General features: G+C 42.3%; 1 protein-coding gene and 1 pseudogene across 5 annotated transcripts in view; both read left to right on the forward strand.

Moving 5' to 3' along the window:
* The window catches only part of GLYR1 (glyoxylate reductase 1 homolog), a 32,064-nt gene that overhangs the window by 1,558 nt on the left and 7,853 nt on the right, over nt 1-22,653 (forward strand). For 3 of the 5 annotated variants that reach the window (XM_036226137.1, XM_036226138.1, XM_036226139.1), the window contains exons 3-11: nt 525-604; nt 8,314-8,452; nt 8,997-9,239; nt 14,331-14,417; nt 15,317-15,373; nt 16,124-16,174; nt 16,266-16,339; nt 18,786-18,885; nt 22,034-22,144. In XM_036226137.1, the coding sequence (XP_036082030.1) occupies nt 525-604; nt 8,314-8,452; nt 8,997-9,239; nt 14,331-14,417; nt 15,317-15,373; nt 16,124-16,174; nt 16,266-16,339; nt 18,786-18,885; nt 22,034-22,144 (942 nt within the window). The remainder of the gene's footprint in view (nt 1-524; nt 605-8,313; nt 8,453-8,996; nt 9,240-14,330; nt 14,418-15,316; nt 15,374-16,123; nt 16,175-16,265; nt 16,340-18,785; nt 18,886-22,033; nt 22,145-22,653) is intronic. The other 2 variants (XM_016161159.2, XM_036226140.1) reach the window with 1 other exon arrangement.
* LOC118607022 lies at nt 2,023-2,138 on the forward strand (annotated as a pseudogene).

The following is a 22,653-nucleotide window of genomic DNA, read 5'->3' on the forward strand; positions in this document are numbered from 1 at the left end:
CCAGTGCATCTTTGCAGAAGTTGGCATTTCAAATTTTGCATGAGGCAATCGCTTTCCAAATGTTCTGTTTTTATATTCCTGCTAGGAGCCCAGGAAGTATCTTTAGACTGTCTCTTTGCAATATGGCATTTTCAGTGCCTCAGTTATCTTTCATTGTCACTATTACCTGTTTAAACTCTTCCTACGCAGAAGTATTTTTAAAAGTGTCCTCTACATTTCTTCAGTAATGACAAGATCACATTGATGGGGGTAGGGAGGAATGATGTTGGTTTGGGTTTTAACTTTTTAAAACAGGGTCGTTGCAGTAAAAGGAATATATCTACCGAAAGCTGTATTACATATTATATGTAAGGACTTTCTAAATAGTTGTACATCTCCATACATATCAGTAAAAAAGTGCCAAATTTGGACATAAACTCAGCCCTGGGGTTTTCTTTTTAAAGACATTCCTTTTGTTTTATTTCATTTTTTTCTTACCAACTTAGAGCTGTGGAAAACAATTTTTTTTCCTTTTTATCCCCCAGATTGTTAATCCTCCCAAGGACTTGAAGAAACCTCGTGGAAAGAAATGCTTCTTTGTGAAGTTTTTTGGAACAGAGGATCAGTGAGTAGTGCTCACCGAGAGTCTCCCTTCGTTCAGGAGCTGCCTTGGGTCTGAGCTGCTGAGAATATTCTAGGGATCCTAGTTCAGTTGTACTACAGTCTATAAGAATGGCATATAATTCTGGCTTCATACCTAAATAAAAGATGCTATTCTTACAGAAATTGTCCTGGGGCTAATTACAATGTCAGTTAGGTGAGAACTAGGGCTCACCACGCTATAAGTATAATAATCACATAGAGTTTCTCACATCTCTTTACCCAAGTCCATAAGCCATTCCTTTTATAAAGGCCACATTTGGTTCTCATTTAATGGCTGTTAATCATTGTGGCTCATGCATGAAGTACACAATAAAACTAAAATTTTATCTTAAAGTAATTGTTCAATCTGTTTATGTAAAATTAAATGACTTGCTCTAGCATTAAAACAGTAAAGCTTTTTAACCAGACCTGTCCTAGAGTTGACATCAGAACCGTTAATTTGAGACTCTTTGATAGGCTGTAAAAGAAATCGCAGAGAGAGGAAGAATGTGTATTTGCTTGGGTTTATGGTGATTTGTTTAGCTTTCTCATCACTACATCAAGTTAGTTGCCTAGGTCTAGCCAGATGGGTTGATTGCTTGCCATCTTGCTGGAATTCAGGTGACAAATATTTCAGATGGGATTAAGTGTGGAATGAGCGATACGGGTAATTATTAAAGGGCTCTAGAACAAGGAAAGATCAGTGGAGACAGCCAGTTCAAAGGCTGGTATAAGCGATGGAATTTGAATCAAACTCTGGAGATGGATAGAATTTGGATAGGCAGGAACAGTAAGGGCGTCACAGGTAGTGGGGATACTATAAAGAACTGGGTATTGAGTTAGATGTGTGGACCAAGAGAGGCTGCCTTCCTGGGCTAAAGAACTTGTGCTTGAGAATAACAGGCAATATGGTTGACCCAGCATCTTTTTTAGCTAACCAAGTTGGAAACAAAAATGGGAATCATAGAAAGTAGGGATTTAATCAGATTACAGCAGACCTGAAAACCATTGTGTTCTTATGATAATTTTTTGAAAGTGCTGGAAGGTTAGAAAAATAAAATCTGGTTTCTGTATGAGAAATATAGGTAGGACACAGAAAACTGAAGTTGAATGAATTTCAGAGCTCATCCAGGTGAAGCCAAGTGAAGAAGATGTGCTTATTGAACACAAATAAGTTGGTGGAGGTGATGTGATTTCTAACTAAAATTTTTTGAGGGGATTTCTAAGCAAGTAGATACAGGACAACTGCTAAGTATATCTTTAAGCCTTTTAAACTTCCTTGATAGATTCCACATAAAAAGCATTTAAAATTAAGTTGCTGGACATGGTTCCATAGTGTAGTGGTTAGTACGTCTGCTTTACACACAGAAAGCCCTGGGTTTGCACCCAAGTGGATCCATGATCTACGGCCATGCTACCCTGAACAAGCCCAATGTCTGATCTCGGAAGCTAAGCAGGGTTCGGCCTGGTTAGTACTTGGATGGGAGACCACCTAGGAAGACCAAGTGCTGTAGGCCTAAAAAGTAATACATTTTTTTAAAACTATGTTGCCACAGGACTAACCATGTTATCTTTGTGGTTAGGCAGTTGACTCAGTGAAAGAAAGTAAAGGGTAAGGATCTACAGCACTTCTCTGAAGAGAGAAAGGTTCTTTGTGGCTATTGTTAAGGCAGATTTTATTTAGTATCTTTATATTATGTGAAGGCGAAATTTCCAGATTGTTGGGTATCAGTGAATTACTTCGGGGAAAGAGCTCTGGATTTGTTACCAACCTAACATGCATTCAGGTACCAGTTCCGCCTGCTCTCTGGGAAAGCTTTGTCACCTTTCTAGGATTCTGCATCCTTGTCCACGTGTGGGAATACTCCTTGTAGCTATGAAGAAATAGCATCATTTATTTATAGTGAGGTTTGGTGTACAGTAGATGTTCAACAAACATCGGATTAGAGTATGGATCTGTTACAAGAGAAAAAAAGGTAGTAAGAAGCAGGTGGCTTTCAGTAAGGAAAATATGAGAGAGAGAGACACTGGCTCTGCCCATGAGAATCTGTGTTTGAAAAGAAAGGCACCTGAGAGTTGGAGATTCCTAAGAGCGTCAGCCAGTTCCGCTCTTTTAATTAAAAAGGCTTTGAACAAAACTACATTGTTCTTCCTTCTTTTCTTATTTTTACATCGTTCCACTTTTATGTGAAAACTGTACCGTGCCTCTCCGGGAGTACTGTGTGTAGTTCAGTCCATGCTCCCGAAGGGATCTGGTAGAACTAGTCAAGACTGGGAAAGGGGCCCAAGGCAGACAAGAGACTGGGACTCTTTAATGTGAAAAAGCAAAAAGAAAAAAAGAACATAATCAGAATTGAGGAAATAACGACTGGGTTTAGGAAATAAACATGGACTTGTTCATAAACTCAGACATTTCAACAAGTGGCATTCTGAGTCGAATAAATGTGACTGTGTTTATTACATGTATAAAGAATACAGTATGAAACGTGTTTAAGAGGTGATTTAGACAGGAAAGTCAAGTGGACTTTTTAGGAATGACAGCTACTTTGTGAAAGGCAAAGCCAAAAGTGTCTACAAAAGAAACTGGATTCTATCTCACCTTTAATGTTTGATGTCAGGGAGAAGGGCATATGCCCCTGCCACTTGCCGGGGTAGAAGCTCCTCTGGTGACTGGGCCCTGACCTGGGTGGGCAGGGTCTGACCCAGTGTGGCTGTTCCTGTATCCCTGAGGAATATAGGAATCAGTCAGAGATGTTCAATTTCAAACCTGACATACTGCTTATGTAGAAAAAATATGTAGATAGAATTTTTTTTATATTAGCAAGAGTCTTTATTAGAGTAACAAGGGTCATCCTTAAAGTAAATGGTGATTTCAATCTTTTAGAAGCTAATTTTTCCTCTTCCTTCCTCTGCCAAAACATCTAACATTGTGTTGACAATCTGCTGTTAGGAAGACAAGACCAGACCTTCCTAACCAACCTCCCCTGTGAGGGAAAGGAGTAAGATATCCGGATTCAACTCTCTGAGCCTGGATAGACACAATGGGAATTGCCCACAGTTTCCTATTTCATGAAAATACAGAGGGAATTATAACTTCAGCATAACTTTGCCAACTCCACCAGGTGACCACAACCAAAGATCATGTCTCGAGTACATGAGAGCCCACCTTAGGGTGGCTGCCCATCAAAGTAGAAAATGAGCTCGGGGTTTAAAAGTTCGGTCAGGGCCCATGGCTGGCAGAATGGAGGGAGTTCGTTTAGTTTGCAGGTGCTCAAAACCACCAGAAACAAACCAGTTTAAAGAACACTATGGGCAAACCAGTGGTAGATGTAGAAACCGAGAGGCAGGAAATGGGTGGATTTTAAGTCATGAAGTGTCAGCCTGAGGTATTTTTACGTCAAGCCAAATAGAAGGTGGGACAGGCTGAGTGTGAGGTGTCTGAGTGAGTACTAAAGTCTAGAAAAATCTGTGGCTTAAAATTAGAAGCATAGCAATTTGGAACCATCTGAGCATCCCTTTTTCTTTTCACCTGGCATCTGATTGACCCACTTTTGCCACATCCAACACCGTGTAATAGTTGGAGAATTGAGCCAAGTGTATAGTGAGGGCCACTGCTCTGGGTATTCGGAATGAGCTAGCAGTGTCCTTCTGCCAGGGCTGGACAATAGCTATCCTAGAGAGCACTGAGTATATTCTCCTCTCCCTGCACCAGCAGGAGCTCCCGTCCCTCGGTGGCTGAGGCAGTGAACTCCAGGAGCAGGTGTCATACACCAAAATTATAGAACTGGCACAAGAAGAAGCGGCTGGCCACGTTGTAGGCAGCACAGCTTGAAAGCCTTATCCAGCATTTGGGAATGTTTTCAAGTTTTGAAAATGGAATCTTCTATATCTTATCTGCAAGTCTTTGTTGATGTCTGTATGATAATCATCGCCTGAAATTAACAATTTCTTCTTTGTGGTTTCTTGGTTCTGTTTTTTGATTTATGGTTTTTTGGGTGTCTTGATTTCTGAATGGCTTAAACTTGGACTTGTTACACTTCACTAATACTCAGCCACTTTCATTGGTTTGGGGTGAGAAAGCTTAGAAATTATTTACTAAGTACTACTCACCAACTCCAGCTGGAAAAGCAAATCCATATCTTCTGACCCCATTCTTGTCCTCACCTTTGGACTATGCTCTCTCTCTCTCTGCCACCCAGGTCATTGTGTCAATGTGAAGTCCAAGACACATATGAGGGAATTTGAGATTGTTTATAGATTGGCATCTCTAATATGTTTACATGATATGGTTTTAATTTAGGCGAAAGCAGGTCAGAATTATGGAAATTTTTTAAATGTGAGGTTTTAAAATTCATTTTGAGGGGAGTATAATCTGAGGGTAGCTAAGTGGAAGGTTTATGTTTGCAAAGGAAAAGAATTTATAGGTGGTATAGCAGAATACCAGAGTAAGTTTGCTGCTCTTGGTGCAGCGCCTACAGGTGCAGATACATTGTCAGCCAAGCAGTATCTACCAACCTGAGCAAACCTTACAAACAAGGAAGTAATGGGGGAAACCACCTGGGCAATCAGAATAGCCTTGTTCTACAGCAGAGGCCTTTATTATTGATTCAGCCTTTAAAAAAAAAAAAAAAAGATAATACATGTTTATCAAATCAGGCTATATATCATGAAAAGGTTCTATTCATTCCTGTCCCTGAGCCACCCAGTTCCCAGCCCATGGTCATCTAATTATATTAGTTTCTTATGGCGTGGTCTTCATATTGTGTTCATAAGTAAGAAGATATATGTTCCTTTTTTCTCCTTTTCACACACGCTGCTCTGCATCTTGCCTATTCCACTTAGCCATATATCTTAAGGGGACCTTCTATTTCATACTTTTTAATGACCTTGTTGATTGCCAGTTTCCTTGTTTTTAGGTGTTTACTTCTACAAACAATACGTAATTAACTTCCTTGTACATAAAAGCAAAGGCATATACTTTAGACATAGCTTGACTAACTTTGATTTTTCTGACTTCCCAGCCTACGGCACATTGGATGGAAAAGGTCCAGCTCCATCTAGGCATTGGAGGAATAACATGAGGAGGAAATCACAAGTTATAGCTTATATCAAGGAAAGAAGCAGCAGTCACACACACACACACACACACACACACGAACAACAGCAACAACCACAAAAAGCCACTAAAGCCTTACAACATTTAACCCAGAGTTCCCCTGAATGTGCCCTGAAGGCATCTTTCTCTATGATTAATTATTGAGCACCAGTTGCATGCCAGAGTCCCTAAAGGGCCTCAATGGATAGGAGAGTGGTGCACTATTGAAACTCCGGCTGAAAAGCTGACTTACTTTAAGGAGACAGCAGGTTTTGCAATACTATAGCCTTTAGAGAAAAAATTCTATTCATACTGCCAAAGGGATTTCAGTTCAGCTTGCTTTCAAGAGGTAATACTGCTAGGGCTCTAGTGGGCTGGCTTTTTATTTACTGTTTTCCTGATGTGACGGATGCTTCTCCAACAATGGGTTGGTCTTTTGTTTATTTGTTGGAATTTATTTTTTTTATTACAGTGACTGGTTAACAAAATCCAGTAAGTTTCAGGTGTACAATTCAATAGTAAGGCATGTATATATAGAAAGTATGGGTTGTCTTAAGTAGATTAACGTTTCTTGCATTTATCCTCTCGAAGTCTTATTTATGCTCAGTCCATTTAGCAAACCATTTCCACTTTTCAAACATGGTCATGGAGGAAAATTTTATTTTAGTATTTCAAATGCCAGTCTTCAGGATGAATGGAATTTTGACTACTGTTCTCCTGGCGGAAATCAGTAAAATGCTTCAGTGAAAACATAGGTGTGGGTTTATTGGTGCTTCCTCCACAGATGTCCTTACCTTTCCTCTTACTCTGAATCAGAGGTTAATGTGGAAAGGACAGAAGCAGGGAGTAAGATTCTTAGAGTATGTTGTCCCAACTCAGGGCTCTATAAAAACTGCCCCATTGGTCTTATACTAGAACTTGTGCAGGTCTCACCTTCTGACCCGAAGCTCCAAAAAGAAAGAGGCTTATCTCAAGGGCTGTGGCCCTTTAAGCTTCATTACCGATACTCTTGTCATAGCCAAGCTGCCAATTGGTATGACAGTTTAACTTGCTTTTTGGGGTGTGTCGGGCTTTGTATCTTGATTGCTCTGGTGGTCTGTCCTTAGAAACACTATAAATGCAAGGAGAAGCAAGAGAGTCAGTTTAGTGGCATACTCGCTAGACAATGCAGGGTCAAAACTTAATGTCATTTGGCCTCCCTGTGGATTGGATCCATTGGCTCTGCTGAGTCAGATTTCAAACTCTAAGATGGTAGGTAACCAACATCACCATAATAAAAAGGAAAAAAAGAATTGCTCTCAAGAAAGGTACCTGCTTACCTCATCTAGTGGGAGCTCTGTGCAGTGAGACCAGTGTCTTAGTCCACATTCATTGTTCTATTTTCTCTAGTCTTGTTCACTCATAAATAACATGCCTAGTTCTGGTTTGCTGTCGCATTTGCAGGTTGATGGTCCCATGGCTATTGTGTTTTATACAGATACATCATCACAACCATTAGCACAACACTCAAAGCACAGGTGTCTATTGGTGGGTTGGTAGCACTATTTTTATGTACAGATGTTAGCACTTTTACTATTATTAGTAAATATTCTCTAACTTTCTCCAAAGGAGAGAAGAACCCTAAGTTAGTGCGATAGACCAGTTTCTATATCCTTAATTTGACCCACTTTTTCTGAAAGGTGTACTATGAAACCTGTGAGTGTTACAGGGTAAAACATGTAATTTAACTGTTACATTGCCAAACCTGAAAAATTCCTTTATACTAGGAAACTGAATGTCATTCAGGGAAACCACAGAAAGCCAGCTAGGGAAGATTTGTTTGGATTAGTATAGACTGCCAGATATTCCAGAATTGACACCTGATGGCTTTTTTTGACTTTCATGATGTTAATGCACTGATGGTAGGAATTAAAAAGTATCAGAAGAATGTGTTTTTGTACGTTTAATCACAAACAGAATCTTGTTTTTAAAGGCCTTCCTTTGTGACTGCTGCCCTCATTCCAAACCGTGTGTCACATGTTTTGTGTGGTCTAGTAGCCATGGATACAATCATTTATGAACAAATATAGGCTCCATAGCTACAAATATCTGTAAAAGCAGCAGATTTTAGGTGTTAATTTCTTTAGCATCCCTGATTCTCTGTTGATTGACAGGTCGTCAGTCTGGCTCAGAATGTTAATGGGTGGTGATACTTCCAGGTGCCCTGATTCCCTGGGATCCATGTGCGGCCGTCTGTACTGTGTGGTGAGAATGGAATAGCATCTCCAGGTTTTCTCTGCCCTGAGCAAATGGCAGGGTGTGTGTGGTTTGGTGTGGAAGGATGGTGAACAAGAGTGGAAATAACCTGAAACACAGTGATTTCATTTCAAGGATGTTCTGATTTTTTTGTTGTTCTGCTTGACTTCTTCCAAGAAAACATACCTTTAGGCTCTAGAGTCTGGAGTAGTTGACAGCATGTTTTGATAAATGGCAGGCCTGTTTCAAAGTCCAGTTAAGGCAAATGGATATTTGCATTGCATTCTGCTAAGGTAAGGTCTTTGATACTTCCTGGCATAGGCAGTGTAGATCAAACCTTTTCTGTGTATGTTTTCTGCTAGTGCCTGGATCAAAGTGGAACAGCTAAAACCATATCATGCACATAAGGAGGAAATGATAAAGATTAACAAGGGAAAGCGATTCCAGCAAGCTGTGGATGCCGTGGAGGAATTCCTCAGGAGAGCCAAAGGGAAAGACCAGGTGAGAGACTCCATGATTCTCAATTTATGCCAATGCAGACTGGTTATTTTTATGTAGTAACTAACAGATTAAATGTCACCCAAACCTGAAACTCTATTCTTATGAAATGCCAGCGGAGGAAGAGCTACTTCAGTTCTAAGGTATCAGTGTTTTGCTGATCAGCTTGAAACTCCATGCATGTGGCTGACCTTTCTAGAATAGATGGTTACTCTTAGAAAAGTCACTTGGACCCAGGAAAAGTTCTGAGTACAACACAGGTTGTCTCTCCCTTTTATAGTGCAGAGATTAGGAACATAGCCTCTGGGATGTATCAACTGCCTGGGTGTAAATCCCACTTAGCTTTGGGACAGTGGGCAAGTGACTTAATTTTCTTTTAAATCTGCCTCCCCAAATGTAAGTGGGGATGACAGCAGACCCTATTTCATAGGGCCATTGTACAGGTAATGCATGTAAAGTGCTTATCACAGGATGTAGCTTGCGTAAATGGTGGTGGTGATGGCAGAAGCTGTTGTGGTGGTTATCATTATTATTATTAAACTTTCAGACATCATCCCACAGTTCTGCTGATGACAAGAATCGACGTAATTCCAGTGAGGAGAGAAGTAGGCCAAACTCAGGTGATGAGAAGCGCAAACTTAGCCTGTCTGAAGGGAAGGTGAAGAAGAACATGGGAGAAGGAAAGAAGAGGGTGTCTTCAGGCTCTTCAGAGAGAGGCTCCAAGTCCCCTCTGAAAAGAGCCCAAGAGCAGAGTCCCCGGAAGCGGGGTCGGCCCCCAAAGGATGAGAAGGTTTGTTTTATCTCTGCTGCTTCTGGGATTAGTGACACTTCCTTTTGAATATGGCATAGTTGAGCTCTACAATATGCTGCAGTTCACTGAGTGGACGTAGAGTCCTGTGCTAAGTCCTGCTCTGAAGAATCGTGCAGACCAGGGAGGGACACGGCCTGGGCGTATGAGTATGAAGTAGAAATACAAGGCAGCAAAGGAACATGCATTCAACTTGATGGTCCGGTTAGGAGAACGGTCCACCTGAGCAGCATGCAAGGGCTGGCATTGGAAGGAGCTTAGCAAAAAGAGAAAGCCTTCCATAAATGAAAGGCACAGCCCACATGGGGCTGGATATTCTCAGTCCAAGGAGAGGACAGGAAGGAGAGTGAAAAGATGAAAGGTTGTCATTGGATTGTGGAGAGCCTTGAGGTCTACTTAAGCAGTGTTGTACCATCATGGAGTCAGTAGGGCATGGTGAAGGTGTTTGATCTGTGTTTGGAGGGGTGGTATAATGCTCCAAGTTGCATGTTAGCAATCATTGGCGAATGGAGAAGAAAGGCTCAAGGCCAATTAAAAGGCTAAGCCAAGGAGTGTGTTCATAAGGAGCAGTTCTAAGGAGTTGGTAGCAGGTATTTAAAGGAACTGTGTAAGAGGCACTTCAGTGGAAGAGTTCATAAGATTTGGCAACTGGGTATATAGGAGAAAAGGAAAGGGAGATGATTTCAAGTTTGCGCCTGGGGAAATGGTGATACTGAAAAGCAAAGGAGTCAGGAGAGGAACTGGCTTAATGGGCAAGAGCACCAGTGTTCTGTTCTGAGTGTGATGCATTTGGGATGGTGTCTAGACCACCAGCGAGGGTTGGAGTAACGGGATGGAGATGTACATGTGGGAGGCAAACATGTAGAACATATGTTGGATCTGTGAGACTGGATCCAACTGGGGTTTGTTTGGGGAAAGTAAGGAGGGAGAAGAGTAAATGGCAGAAATTGGCTTTGCAGAGAGAGTGCCTGTAGTTCAGGGTGGGAAGGAGTCAGAAGAGCCAACAAAATGAAATAAAATAGCAATAACATACTTCTTTTCCTGAAAAGGTTTGTGTTGAGTTTCAGAGGCCAAGGGAGGAGAATTTGAGACGAAGGAGGCAGCCTGTCTAGCACAGGGGAGATTGTGAGAGAAACGATCAAGGATGTAGAAGCCAGATGGCTGGCAGAAAGAATTGGGTGATGAGGCCTTGATGAAACACTAGCCGTCAGATCAGGACTTGTAAATTCAAGACACCAGCCAGACCAGGCAGGTAATAAAAGCAAGTGGAGCCAACTGATGCGAGAAGAAATGGCTCATGCGGGAGAGTCCACGGCCCTGCCTTGATGCTGAGAGCGTTTGGGGAGGCAGCGACTGACAGTCTGAGGAGGTCATGCTCTGTCCATGGAGTTCCAGTCAACTTTTGCCAGATGGTCTGGTTTTTCTTAAGAGAAGCTGGAAATAAAGATTTTTATGTGAAATGTTCCAATTTTAAATGCTAGAAGCTAACTCAAGATTTTAAACCACTTTTAGGCCAAAAGGAACATCTCTGGGCTAGATTCAGCCTGCAGGCTGTCGCTGTGAGACCTCTGCGTTAGGGAAGGTTCTTTGTGCTGTTAAATGACCAGAGACTAAGAGTAGATGAGAGCAACTATAGTGGTGGGAACAGCCCCAGGTGACTGTGAACATGGGGAGCCACCAGCCAAAGGTGGAGAAGGTTTAGAAAACTGCTGCGGTGCATGAAGAACTTTTAAGGGGTGAAATCTGATTTGATCCAGTTGACTTTATTTCCAGGAATCCAGAGGAATTTGGGTGGTCAGGTTTTAAACTATCTCCAAGTTCATGTTGTCTGGTGTCTTAAGCCATTATCTTGCCAACTTCTTTGCTGGCCCTGGGGAAAAACCATTTCTTTTTGGGTAAAGAAGTAATAAAGGATAGATTAGGTGTTTGACTCCTGACTCCATGACTTACTATAGCTGTATGACTTTGGCCAACTACCTTTTTCTTGGTTTCCTCATCTGATTGTTGGGAATAATAAATATTCCTGCCTCTTAGGTTTTTTGTGAGAAATGACTAACAAAAGCAAATCACCTAGAACACCTGCAACATATTACACATTCGATGAATGTCTTACCTTTATATATTCCGGCAGTAGCCTGTTGTGGAGTGAGGGCAGTGTTTTAATACAACCCCAGGGGCCGCTGCTGGGATTACTGCTAGGGACTTCTCACAAGCTCCCAGTAAACAGCAATTTGCTCTTTGGTCTGAATTATAAACTGGGGGTGGGGAAGCAGGGTAGTAACATTTCTGCTGTTCTCAGAGCCAGGTCTCCATCCAGGAGCTCTACCTGCTATTGACCCTTACAGGGTTCCTTTCTACAAGGTCCCCATGCTTGGCCCAGCCTCCAGTGGAGGATTTGTCAGCAGGAGAGGAAAGAGCTTGGCTAGTGGTGCAGGAGAGATACAGCAATTTCAGTTCAGACCATTGGTCTTAATTAAAGCACCTTCAGGGATGTAGGGAATCTGCTTGGGCTTGGAATTTTGGTACATCTTACGATCAGATACATCCTGTGGTCTAAAAAGAGTATGTGTGTTGCTGTAATGATTTTCACTTGGCTGGGAGCTCCTGTCTCAAACAGAGCTGTAGCCTAGGCTGATAACTGGGCAGAGTCCCAGGTGATTGTCATTCTGGGCCATAATCCCCTGTCCTGTGAGGATTAACAGAAAAGGCTGACCGTGATGGTAGAGGTGTCAATTACACATAGGCCGGCAGAGGCTGGGTTCATGTCTAGACTTTCGTGTGAGAGCCTTGCCAAGAGGTACACTGCCACTCTCTCCCTGGGGCTCTTATTTTCGACTTCTTAGCTGAGAACTACAACTCTAGTCACAAAGCACCCCGACAGAGTAGAACTGTCAGTCCTGTGGCTCTCCTAAAATGCCAGACTAGGGCAGAGAGCACTGATTTGGGAGTCAAGGCCTTTAGTAGTGCTAGATGGAGCGCTAAGTTCTCCACCTTATCATTCTGTCGCTGGGTCTTAGGCAAGTCTCTAGGGTTGTGCTGCCCCTAGTCACAAGGTGACCTTTTACATTTAAAGGAAATGCAATTTAAAATTTCTCACTCAAACTAGCTTACGTAATAAGTGCTCCATGGTGACATGTGACTAGTGGCAGCAATATTAGTATAGATATAAAGCATGTCCATCGTGGCAGAAAATTCTTTAGGGCAGTACTCTACTTTTTTCCCCCAAAACCTTTTTATTCAACAAATGTTTATTGAGCATGTCTACCACAGACCAGATATCTAGAGATAAAGCAGCATGAAAGGTAGACAAGACCCCTGTTGTGTTCATTTCTCCAGTAAATACTAAACACCTCTCTTGTGCCAGGAATGTTTCCTAGCATGGAATATAGAGTAAACTTACTGATAATAACATAGATCCTGAAGCCATATTCCCAGGCTTTAAATTTCATCTTCCACACTCATTAGCTCTGTGACCTTAGACAAGGCTCTTAAGCTCTCTGTGCCTCAGTTTTCTCTTTTGTAAAATGGAAATGATAATAGTCTTATTTCATGAGGTTGCAAGGATTATGCAAGAATATACATATAAAATAGCACTTACACTAATGTCTAGCACATGACAAGCCCTGTAAAAGCATTTGCTGTCATTGCAGTCATGTTCCAATGGGGAAAGATACAGAGAGGTCAGGGAAAGCACTCTGACAAGGTGACATTTCAATGGAGACCTAAAATGAGTGTGTGAACCAATTAGATAACTGTTGGAAGAGTGTTCCCAGCAGTACAAAGGCACTGAAGCAGTGGCATGTTTGGTGTGTTTGTGGAATGGGGGCCGAGGTGCTGGTGGGCTGGAGAGAGGTGAGGGGAGAGAAAGTAACAGGACATGGTGTCGGAGATTAGCCCAGAATGGAGGTTGCAGCACAGGTAGGGCCCTGTAGGCCACGATAATAAAGCCTCTAGCTTGGCCATGTGAGACAGGAAGCCAGTTTTAGGCAGAGAAGTGACATGTTTTATTCTAGTTGTTGTGTATAGATTAGACTGTAGGAGTCCAGAGCCGAAGCAGGAAGATTCCTTTTGTTACAGGCCAAGTGACAGGCAATGGAGGCCTAAGTTAGAGTGTTAGTAGCAGGAGTGGCCAGAAGAAGGGGTTGTAGATTCTCAATTGTAAAGCCATAATTATTGCCAACATAATAGAGGAGAGAGGAGGATAGAATCAAGAAGGACTTCAAGCATCTCGGCCTGGTAGAATGGAGTTTTCTGAGACTGGAAAAATGTGGAAGAAACCATTTGGGCAGGGAAATCAAGAGTTCAGTGGGGCATGTCAAGATTCCCATTAGATATCCAGGTGGAAATGTCAGGAGGGCCACCACGGAAGCAAATAGAGAAAGGGAGTAGGATGTAAAGTCAGCAGTGGAGGGGACGGGAGCAGACCAGTTGTAAAGCTGGAACAGTGCCCCTTTGCCCCTGACAGGCATGGGGCAGGCCATTGTTAAAGAAGAGCAGCCCCTTTCTGCGGGGTCTTCCTTGCATCAGACTGGGGATGGAGCAGGGTTCTTGGCTTCTGACCTCCCTGAGTTCTTCTAATTCTGGCTTTGTCACTTAGTACCTGAAAAATGTTGGGCAGATTTCCTCATGGGCACCATGTGGCTTTCTTAGTTTTTCTTGAGATCTGGTGGATTCCTTCTGAAACCAGTTGTTTTCTTTATGTTCATTATTTGCCATAATTTTCTTGTGACCTGCTCACAACCCTTCAGATCATAGTTGGGCTTTACAGTTACCTCCATCCTTGTGAAATTTAGGCACAGGGACATATTTTGTTATTTCAATAACAAAAGAAAGGCTCACTCTGCATCGATGAGAACTTGCTCTGTTTCTTCTGATGGACGGCCATTAGAATCACGGCTTGGGGCTTGAGCTTGAACTAACACTAAGACAATGGAGCTGGCTAGGGGTTTAGTTTGGATGGAATGTAATTAAAGGAAGCAGAGCAGTGAATAAGTGCTCCCCGATTTGAGGCAGGAAGATATCTGCTATTGAGGTGGCCGTAACATCTTGATGATCTGTCTTTTCTGTCTATAGGATCTCACTATTCCCGAGTCTAGTACCGTGAAGGGGATGATGGCCGGACCTATGGCTGCGTTTAAATGGCAGCCAACAGTGAGCGAGGTAAGGAGCTCTCTCTTGGGCCAGGATAAAGCCAACGTCAGAGCTGGTTTCCCAGCCTGTGATGCACTTTTCCTTTTCCCATTTTCCCCCTTCTTGTGTATGAGGCTTTTTTTTCTAATTGCTAAATGGTACAGAGAAGTATGAGGTAGAGTGCAAGTCTCTACCCTTGAGGGTCCTCGCTGTTAAGTTTGATACAGCTTATTTCAGCCCCTTTGGTCCATCATTTATATACTCATGTATAGTTTATGTTATTGGGATTAGAGTTATTTTCCATAAAAGTGGGATTATGCCACCAATTTTTTTCACTTGATGCTTTTATAAACACTCTTTCACTGACTATATATAAAACATTAATGTTTAGTAGCCACACATTATTCTATTGTTGGTATAGATACACCCTTTCTTTGTTACTGGCCTAATTGTGAAAAGCCCTTGAAAGTCCTTCAATCATTGGCACTTATTAATATCTATCCTCAGTGAGACAAGGCACTCAAGGGTCTGGCAACAGACAAAAGTAGGCCAAAACCCTAAAATTGGAAGAGAGTCCTCAAAATTGATTTGGCTTCATCTGCTGGGCTATCCAATGTGACTGATGAAAGTTGGACTTTAAAAATACTAGTATGCCTTTTAAATATTTTCCCACAGTATTATGGGAATAATTTGTATACCAACCTGGCAGAAATACCTGTTCTTTTCCACTTGAAGCCAATTTTCCCATAGCTGGAACAGAGATTTATAAAAAGGTTAGACTAACTACAGGAAAAGAGTTTCCAGGCAGTTGTAAAATTGAGACCAACTCCCCGGGATGTTTCAGCCAGAGGAGAGTTCAGTTACCAGGCAGAAGGAAGTGACCTTTGATGGAAGATAACTTGTTTTATTTAATCATTTTCTGCTTTCAGCCTGTTAAAGATGCAGACCCTCATTTCCATCACTTCCTGCTCAGCCAAACTGAGAAGGTGAGTTCTTCAAGTTCTTGATCCTTGTTCAGGGGCTGGCCTGCCAGAGAATGTTGCTCCACTGGAACCTCACCTTACAGTCTGAAAAGTTAGGCTCTGCCTTTACCACTGCCCAGAGCAGCTAGTTGAAAGTCACATAGGGGCACACTCATGTATCACATGTTGTCAAGATTAAAAATAAATCCCCTCAAAAGCCTTTAAAACTAATCAGCTGCGTGCTTGAGACATTTGTGGTTGCCTTTAGAGTCTAGGGCAGAAACCAAATCTTGTGAGCTGTCAGCCGCCTGTGAGGTAGTCTGTGCTGCTGGGTGGACACATTCTTAGGCTCACTGGCGCAGACAGTCTCTGTGGCCCTTGAGATATGGAGGGAAAGTTTCCCAAACTGTCTCCAGGGCCATGGGTTAGGCCAAGCCTCTATAGGATCTGCTGATGGATGTAGCTTTGAAGTTGGACAGAGCTGGACTCCTAGGCCTGTTACACTGACCAGCTCTGTAATTCTGGGCATGTGACTTAACACCTTTGACTCTCAGTGTCATCAGCAAAAGAACCTTGCAGAGTTGTGTGGAGAATAGAATGAGATAATGTGTGTTAACATTCTAATGTGTCATCTGGAAGCTCAGTAACATTGGAAACCAAATAAGATGTTTGCGTTAACATCCTACATTAGGCCTATCTTTTTAGATAAATTATAATGAAGCCTGGTTAAACATTCAGTTTAATAAATGGTCTCTATTCTTTCCTCTTTATTAGCCAGCTGTCTGTTACCAGGCAATCACAAAGAAGTTGAAAATATGTGAAGAGGTATGTAGGTTCCAGGCCTCCCCATTTTTATCTTCCACCAGGGCCTTGCCATGGACAGACCAACATGATGATTTGTGCTTCCTTTCCCTAGGAGACTGGGTCCACTTCCATCCAGGCAGCAGACAGCACGGCCGTGAATGGCAGCATCACACCCACAGACAAAAAGTAGGACCTTTGGCAAAAAGGCTTCCTGTGGCTCTGGTTCTGCTGGAGAGTGATGACCCCAAGGGTTATGCCCCAGCCATTACCGGCACTGAATGGAAGGAGAGGGGGAAAGTTGTAATTCTTACTGATGATGATTTGCCTAGGAGTAAATTGACTTAACTGTACAGTGAGGTTGGCTTCCTAGCTCACTGGTAAGTCTTCTAGCAGTGAACATTTGGTTCCATGGGTCTCAGACTTCCTGTGCCTCAGAATCACCTGGAAGGCCACTAGTAAGGCACTGATTGCTGGGCCCACCCCTGGGGTTTTCCCAGTCAGTAGGTCTGAAGTGGAGCCCGAAAATTTGTATTTTGGACAAGTTCCCAGTTATATGCTACCACTGCTGCTGGTCAAAAGACCACACTTCGAGAACCACTAGCTAAGGAGAACTGTGAAAAGCATAGGTGCAGAGCAAGAGATGAAGATACTTGGAATAAACCCTATCCTCCTGCATTCCCTGGCTCTCCCAGTTGTTGCCTCCTGGTCCTTCCTGTGCACCTGTCTGCTGCTGTCTGTCCCACTCAGGTGGGAGAGCCTTGACTGTGGTCCCCAAACCTTAGCTTGCACCTACACTCACCTTTGCCAACTAGTTGTGTTTCAAGAGTTGTGTTGATGAAAAGGGTTCTTTGCTTAGGAGTATTCTCCTGAGCAAGAGAGCCAAGTCTGAATTTCCTGGCTATGTCTTCAGAAAGGTTCTTTTTCAGACTAAAAACAGTGCATCTTTTACTTCATAATTTTTTGTGATGTTGAAACCACTATTCTACCAATTATTTTGGGTGCACGTCCTTTTGTAGAAAAAAGGAGGTAGAGGCATGTTACGTGCTAATGAAAAGGGAGATGGGTGTCATTCATTTAATGAGGATTGTATTGGTTTAAAAAAAAAACAAAAGACGGGGACGGGTTGACAACAGAGTCCCAGTGCTTTCACCCAAGACCTATATTGCCCACTTAGACCTTTTTTTTTTTTTTGACACGAGTGTGAAACCAACAACAAAGCAAACCAGCTCAGTTCACTTAGTCCACATTCTCCACCTTGTGCCAAGGACACCATGAGAGAATGTCAGTTGCCATGTTAAAAATTCAAAAGCTTCATCCCCAGGCCAGTTTGGTATCCTAGAACACCGAAAGATGGAAACAGAATCAGTCCTCATGATTTAGAATCATAGGGAAAACTTGCACTACCCAGATAGCTATGTGAATAATAAATGATCTCCTTGTTTCAGCTTGAAACTTACTGGGCAGGGGTGCCATTTTCAATATTTGATTCAAATGACTTAGAGCAGGCTGGGATGGAGTGAGTGTGAGAAATGTATAATCCAGCAAGGATTAAAAGAAACAGTACAAGAGCCAGTTTGCAGAGGTGGCTGTGGGTGTGACTCCCAAGAGACTGGAAATACTCAAAGGATAACACAGGTCAAAGTAGAGAAGCTACAGAGGATGTCTAGAGCTGAGAGAACACCCATGTTGGAAACTAGAACATTCAATAAGAAATGAAGAGACATTGTTAAGCCCTGCCACCTGCCATGAAAGATAAAAGTATAGGAACCAAGAAAGACATTTGGACCAGATAAAATCATCTGTAAAAGTTGTAGTAGCTAATAGTCCCAGGTTCTCAGGGTTGCAGGAAAGAACAGGCTGTAGTAAGTGAAAGTAAGCGGAGTGTGTCCATTCGAGTACTTTAGTCAGAAGGATCATAATGGGCCTCAGGCCTGGCGGAGAGCAGAGAAGGACAGGCGGCCAGGGGACCACAAAGGTCACAGAGGTGGGGGAGAAGACAAACCGTGGGAAGGACTCATGCAACTGTTGGGAACAGTTGGCTCCAAAGCTCAGGTGACGCTTTAAAGGAGAGGGGTGAGGCCTGTCTCCTAATAGGAAGAATCCAAAGGTAGTACAGATTTGGAGCCAGGCAAGGGAGGGGACGACTGGCACCTGGACTCCTGCACTTGAAGGTGGCTGGCTCTAACACATCAAGTTACTTGTCACAGATCCTGATGTGCTTAAAGTGGCACCTGAAGGCCTAACACTTGAAAGCCTTGCAAGAGCTGGAGACAGTTGTCTGCTTTCCTGCTATCACAGAATTGTAAGCCCGTACCTCCTATCAAAGCAACGAGGAAACACTTTGGAAGACTTGCGCTAAACCATGGGTCAAACTTCTTTTCGTGGTAGTTTAGGTTTAGAAATGCCTAGAGACTTTTAAATAATGAGATAATAAGAAAAGGGACAATCTGCGTCGCCACTGCCAGTTTTGCAGTTGTGCTGTCAGCATTGTCAGCACACTGCTGAGTGATATTTCTAGTGGTCTGAGGTCCCACCCCAGGTTTATGGGGAAATGAAGTCTGCACTGTGTTGTGGATACCTCACCTTGTCCCTCCCACTCCACCCCAAACTAATCATTCTTTCTCTTTTTCAGGATAGGATTTTTGGGCCTCGGCCTCATGGGAAGTGGCATTGTCTCCAACTTGCTGAAAATGGGTCACACGGTGACTGTCTGGAACCGGACTGCAGAGAAAGTAAGCATCAATGAGTGGTGCTTATCGGACAGGGTTGGACTGAGCCCTGACCCATGGAGTTGGGGTAGCTAAGGATGGGACTGTCTTCCTCTTGTCTCCATTCAGCATTCTGTATGCAGGAGAGTAGTAGCCAAGTTCTTAGTTCAGGCAGGTAGAGATGTAAGTAAATAAGCTTAGGATGTTAGTATAAAAACTAAGCATTTAAAAACACCCAGGGGTATAAAACGAAGTGAAAATTCCCCCCTCCGTGCCATTACCTGAGCTAGCTCATGTTAGGTTTTTGCATCATTATTTCCATGCTCATGGAAATGTGTGTGTTATGAATTCATCAATGAGGAGTGCATGCAGATAGATCTGCTTTATCCTTTTCACTGGCTGCGCTGTATTCTGTCATTTGGATTGTATAACAGCACCGTGCAGTTCACTGTGCAGTGATGATGTGTATCCACACTGTCCAATGTTAGTGTTGTAGCTATGAGCCACATGTGGCTCTTGAACACTTGAATCAAGGACAGTTGACAGAAAAAAATAAATTTTTAATTTTATTGCCCTTAAATTTACAGTCCCCTTGGGCTAGTGGCTACTATATTGGACAAGACAGGTTTATAAGTCCTTTACCTAAGGTGGCAGTCCACAGCTTCAAAGGGGTCTGCATGAGCCCTGACTTGGAATTCTAAGGCTCTGAATGTGCAGCTTTTGTAATGGAAAATGGACCTGGCTCCTGTCAGATTCTCATCCAGGAAAAGGTAAACTATAGCCTGAGTACCAAAAAACTAAAGCACTGTGCTTGTCAGGAACAAAGGAAGAGAGACAGAGAGGACCCCACTTTGCCAAAACAAAATCCTTTTCAAGAATAACAAGGATCTGCTTGGAGAGTTGAAAGGTCCTGGGGAAAAGGGCACTAAATACCGTGCGCAGGGATTTGGGCTTCAGGTGCTGGCATTGAGTAGGCACTGCAGGGACCTGTCGGGAAGTGAGATCTCAGAGACCCCATCGACAGGACAGATTGTGATTCAAGGCTAGGGTAATCAGGAAATCTCAAGGTGCACAGTTGTAGAACGTCAGGAGAACCAGAGGGTTTGCTTATAAGTATATTCTCCTTTTATAAAAGTGCCTTTGGTCATTCTGTTATCTTGATTAGAAAGCTTAAATGTAATAAATAAGGCCATTCTTTCCAGATTAATTTATGGGAAAGCAATAGAGCAAAAGCAAGTAGAACTTGGGTTCAGAATCCATCAGACCTAAATCCAGGTTATACCTTGCTGCTTGCCCTCATTAGCAAGATAGTTTACCTCCCTCAGCATTGGATTCCTTGCCTGTAAAATGATGAAAGTAAAAGCCCCAGCTTCACAGAGGCTTGAAAGTTAAATGAGATGATAAATGAGAAGTACTCAGCACAGTGCCTGGCACAAATTATATAGTAAATGTCATCCTTAAAAAGTCATTTAGTCCTTATGACAGGCCCCATGGAATTTTAATAAACATTTTAAAAATGATTATCTGGTTCTTCTGGGAATAGAGGAAACCTTTTTAAATTGTCAGAAAAGGAAAAGTGATGAGATCTCTCACAAGCAAAGGTTAAAACAATGTAAAGCTATATACTAAAAGACTGAGGTGCTAGAATGCTACAGTAAAGATGCAGACCCACCAGATGGACCAGAAAGCCCAGGCCTTCCTCTGAAAGAGGTAGCTCACTGTGAATTAGTGAGACAGAAGAAGGGTCAGTCAACAGGTTATATTTAGCACAACTAGTTAGAAATTTGAGGAAATACTAATCTCACTTCCTACCATACACCAAAATACATTCCAAATAGATTATGGAATTATTTTTTTTCAAAAGTAAAAACCAGAAGAAAATAAAATTAAATATTAAAATAGATCTTTCTAAGCCTAGATGCAATCAAAATCACTAAAGAAAAAAATAAGTAATTTTTTTAATACTCCCCACAACAAAAATACTTGAAAGTTATGCAACTAAAAGTGCATATAATATGATAGGAAGAGGGTAATATGTTAGGAGAAGGGTAATATGTTGATATTATGAAACAGTTTGATAACTCTAAGGTGAAAAATAGCTCAGGAAAGAAGAAACAAATATATTAAAAAGGTTTAGTAACCAAGAGTAATCAAAATGTATCAAAACAAAAGGTGCTATTTTGAGCTGGTTAAATCATCAAGCAGGGTAAAATTTTAATGTATTTATGGATGCTTATTTGTTATTTTTAAATAATGTACTCATTGCTGGTGATTTGAGACCTTGTTGGTGATCATTATAAATTTACTCAGCTCTGTTGGAGAGCCATTTATCCACATTTATTAAGAGCTGTAAAACTATTTGGAAACTGTTTATTCTCTTTACAGAGACCTAAATTCAAAATGTAGAAAAGTATTATACATGAAGATGTTTGTTGGAGTCACTTATAATTAAAAGCAGGCCAAATATCCAACAGTAGGGGAGCCATTAGGTAAATCCAGATATAGCTCTCAATGGAATATTCTGTAGCCTTCATTATAAATGAAAATTATGAAAGACTACAATATGGATAAATGTAAATTTGCAAAGTATTAAAAATCGGTTACGAAATGTGAAATAGGATTAAATTATTCTAAAATGCTGATTTTTTAAATGCATTTGGAAAAAGGAAATACACTGAAATATTAATGATATGTTTTGTTAGGAGATGTTCTGGGTGATTTTAATTCTCACAAAAGAAAAATTACTGATTTTAGATGCCCAGAAACTTCTCAGTAAACACCCTAGCCCCAGCCCTACTTCCCCAGCACAGTGCCAGGGAACTGGGTGGTTTTGCCACAACCCAGACAGCCACACAGAGCCTCAGAGAGGTACTGTTCACGCCCTGTCCTTCAAACAGGAATCCTTCAGCAGACACTTATTTTGTGCTTACTATGAAGTAGAACATCATTCTAGGCACCAGGTATGCCAAAACACAGGACAGGCCTTAAGAGGCCCCATCTACTTCCCTCAAGAAGTCAGACCACCAGCTCTCTAGTCCTGGGCTCCCAGCCTCAGCTTCGGCCTCCTGCTTTGGGAAGCCAGCCAGGAGAACTGAGCACTGTGTCTCTGGCCTGGCTGGCGTGTTTATTGTGCACTGCCTGCAGCTCACATTGGGATCTGTGACTTTTGCAGTGTGATTTGTTCATCCAGGAGGGGGCCCGCCTAGGAAGAACCCCCGCTGAAGTTGTTTCAACTTGTGACATCACTTTTGCCTGTGTGTCGGATCCAAAGGCGGCCAAGGACGTAAGGATCCCCTCCCTCCCCTCAGCGTCTCAGGTTGTGGCCAGGAAAGCTGGCTGGCCTCCTCCCCTTCTCCCCTGCACACGGAGTGAGTGTCTGCATGTTGGGGTGGGGGTTGACTTTCCCATCTGGGTGGCCATCTCCCATTGTGAAGGGTGTTTGCATGCATTGAATACAGACTTCCTTTAATTCAGAACAAAGAATGAAAATGATTAGGGTCCCTGAGGTCTCTGCTGAAATGGTTCCTGATGGGCACCAGGTATTTTTGTGAAGCTGGAAACTTTGGGCCTGAGTGTGCTTTTGGTCTATGTGCCAAGTTACTATGTTTACCTATCACTGTATGTGTATGTTTTAAAAGTTCAAGTGCAATAATCACCTGGTGACTGGTCTAATCCAAGTAAATCCAAAGAAGTCCCAAAACATAAGCACTGAGGTTCTGTCTTTTAAATGGGAGGTTTTTAATAAAAAGAAATACATTCTTTTCAAAGACAAATGAAGACATAATAGAAAAT

This window comes from Rousettus aegyptiacus, unplaced genomic scaffold, assembly GCF_014176215.1.
Source record: "Rousettus aegyptiacus isolate mRouAeg1 unplaced genomic scaffold, mRouAeg1.p scaffold_m13_p_8, whole genome shotgun sequence".
NCBI classification, from domain to species: domain Eukaryota; kingdom Metazoa; phylum Chordata; class Mammalia; order Chiroptera; family Pteropodidae; genus Rousettus; species Rousettus aegyptiacus.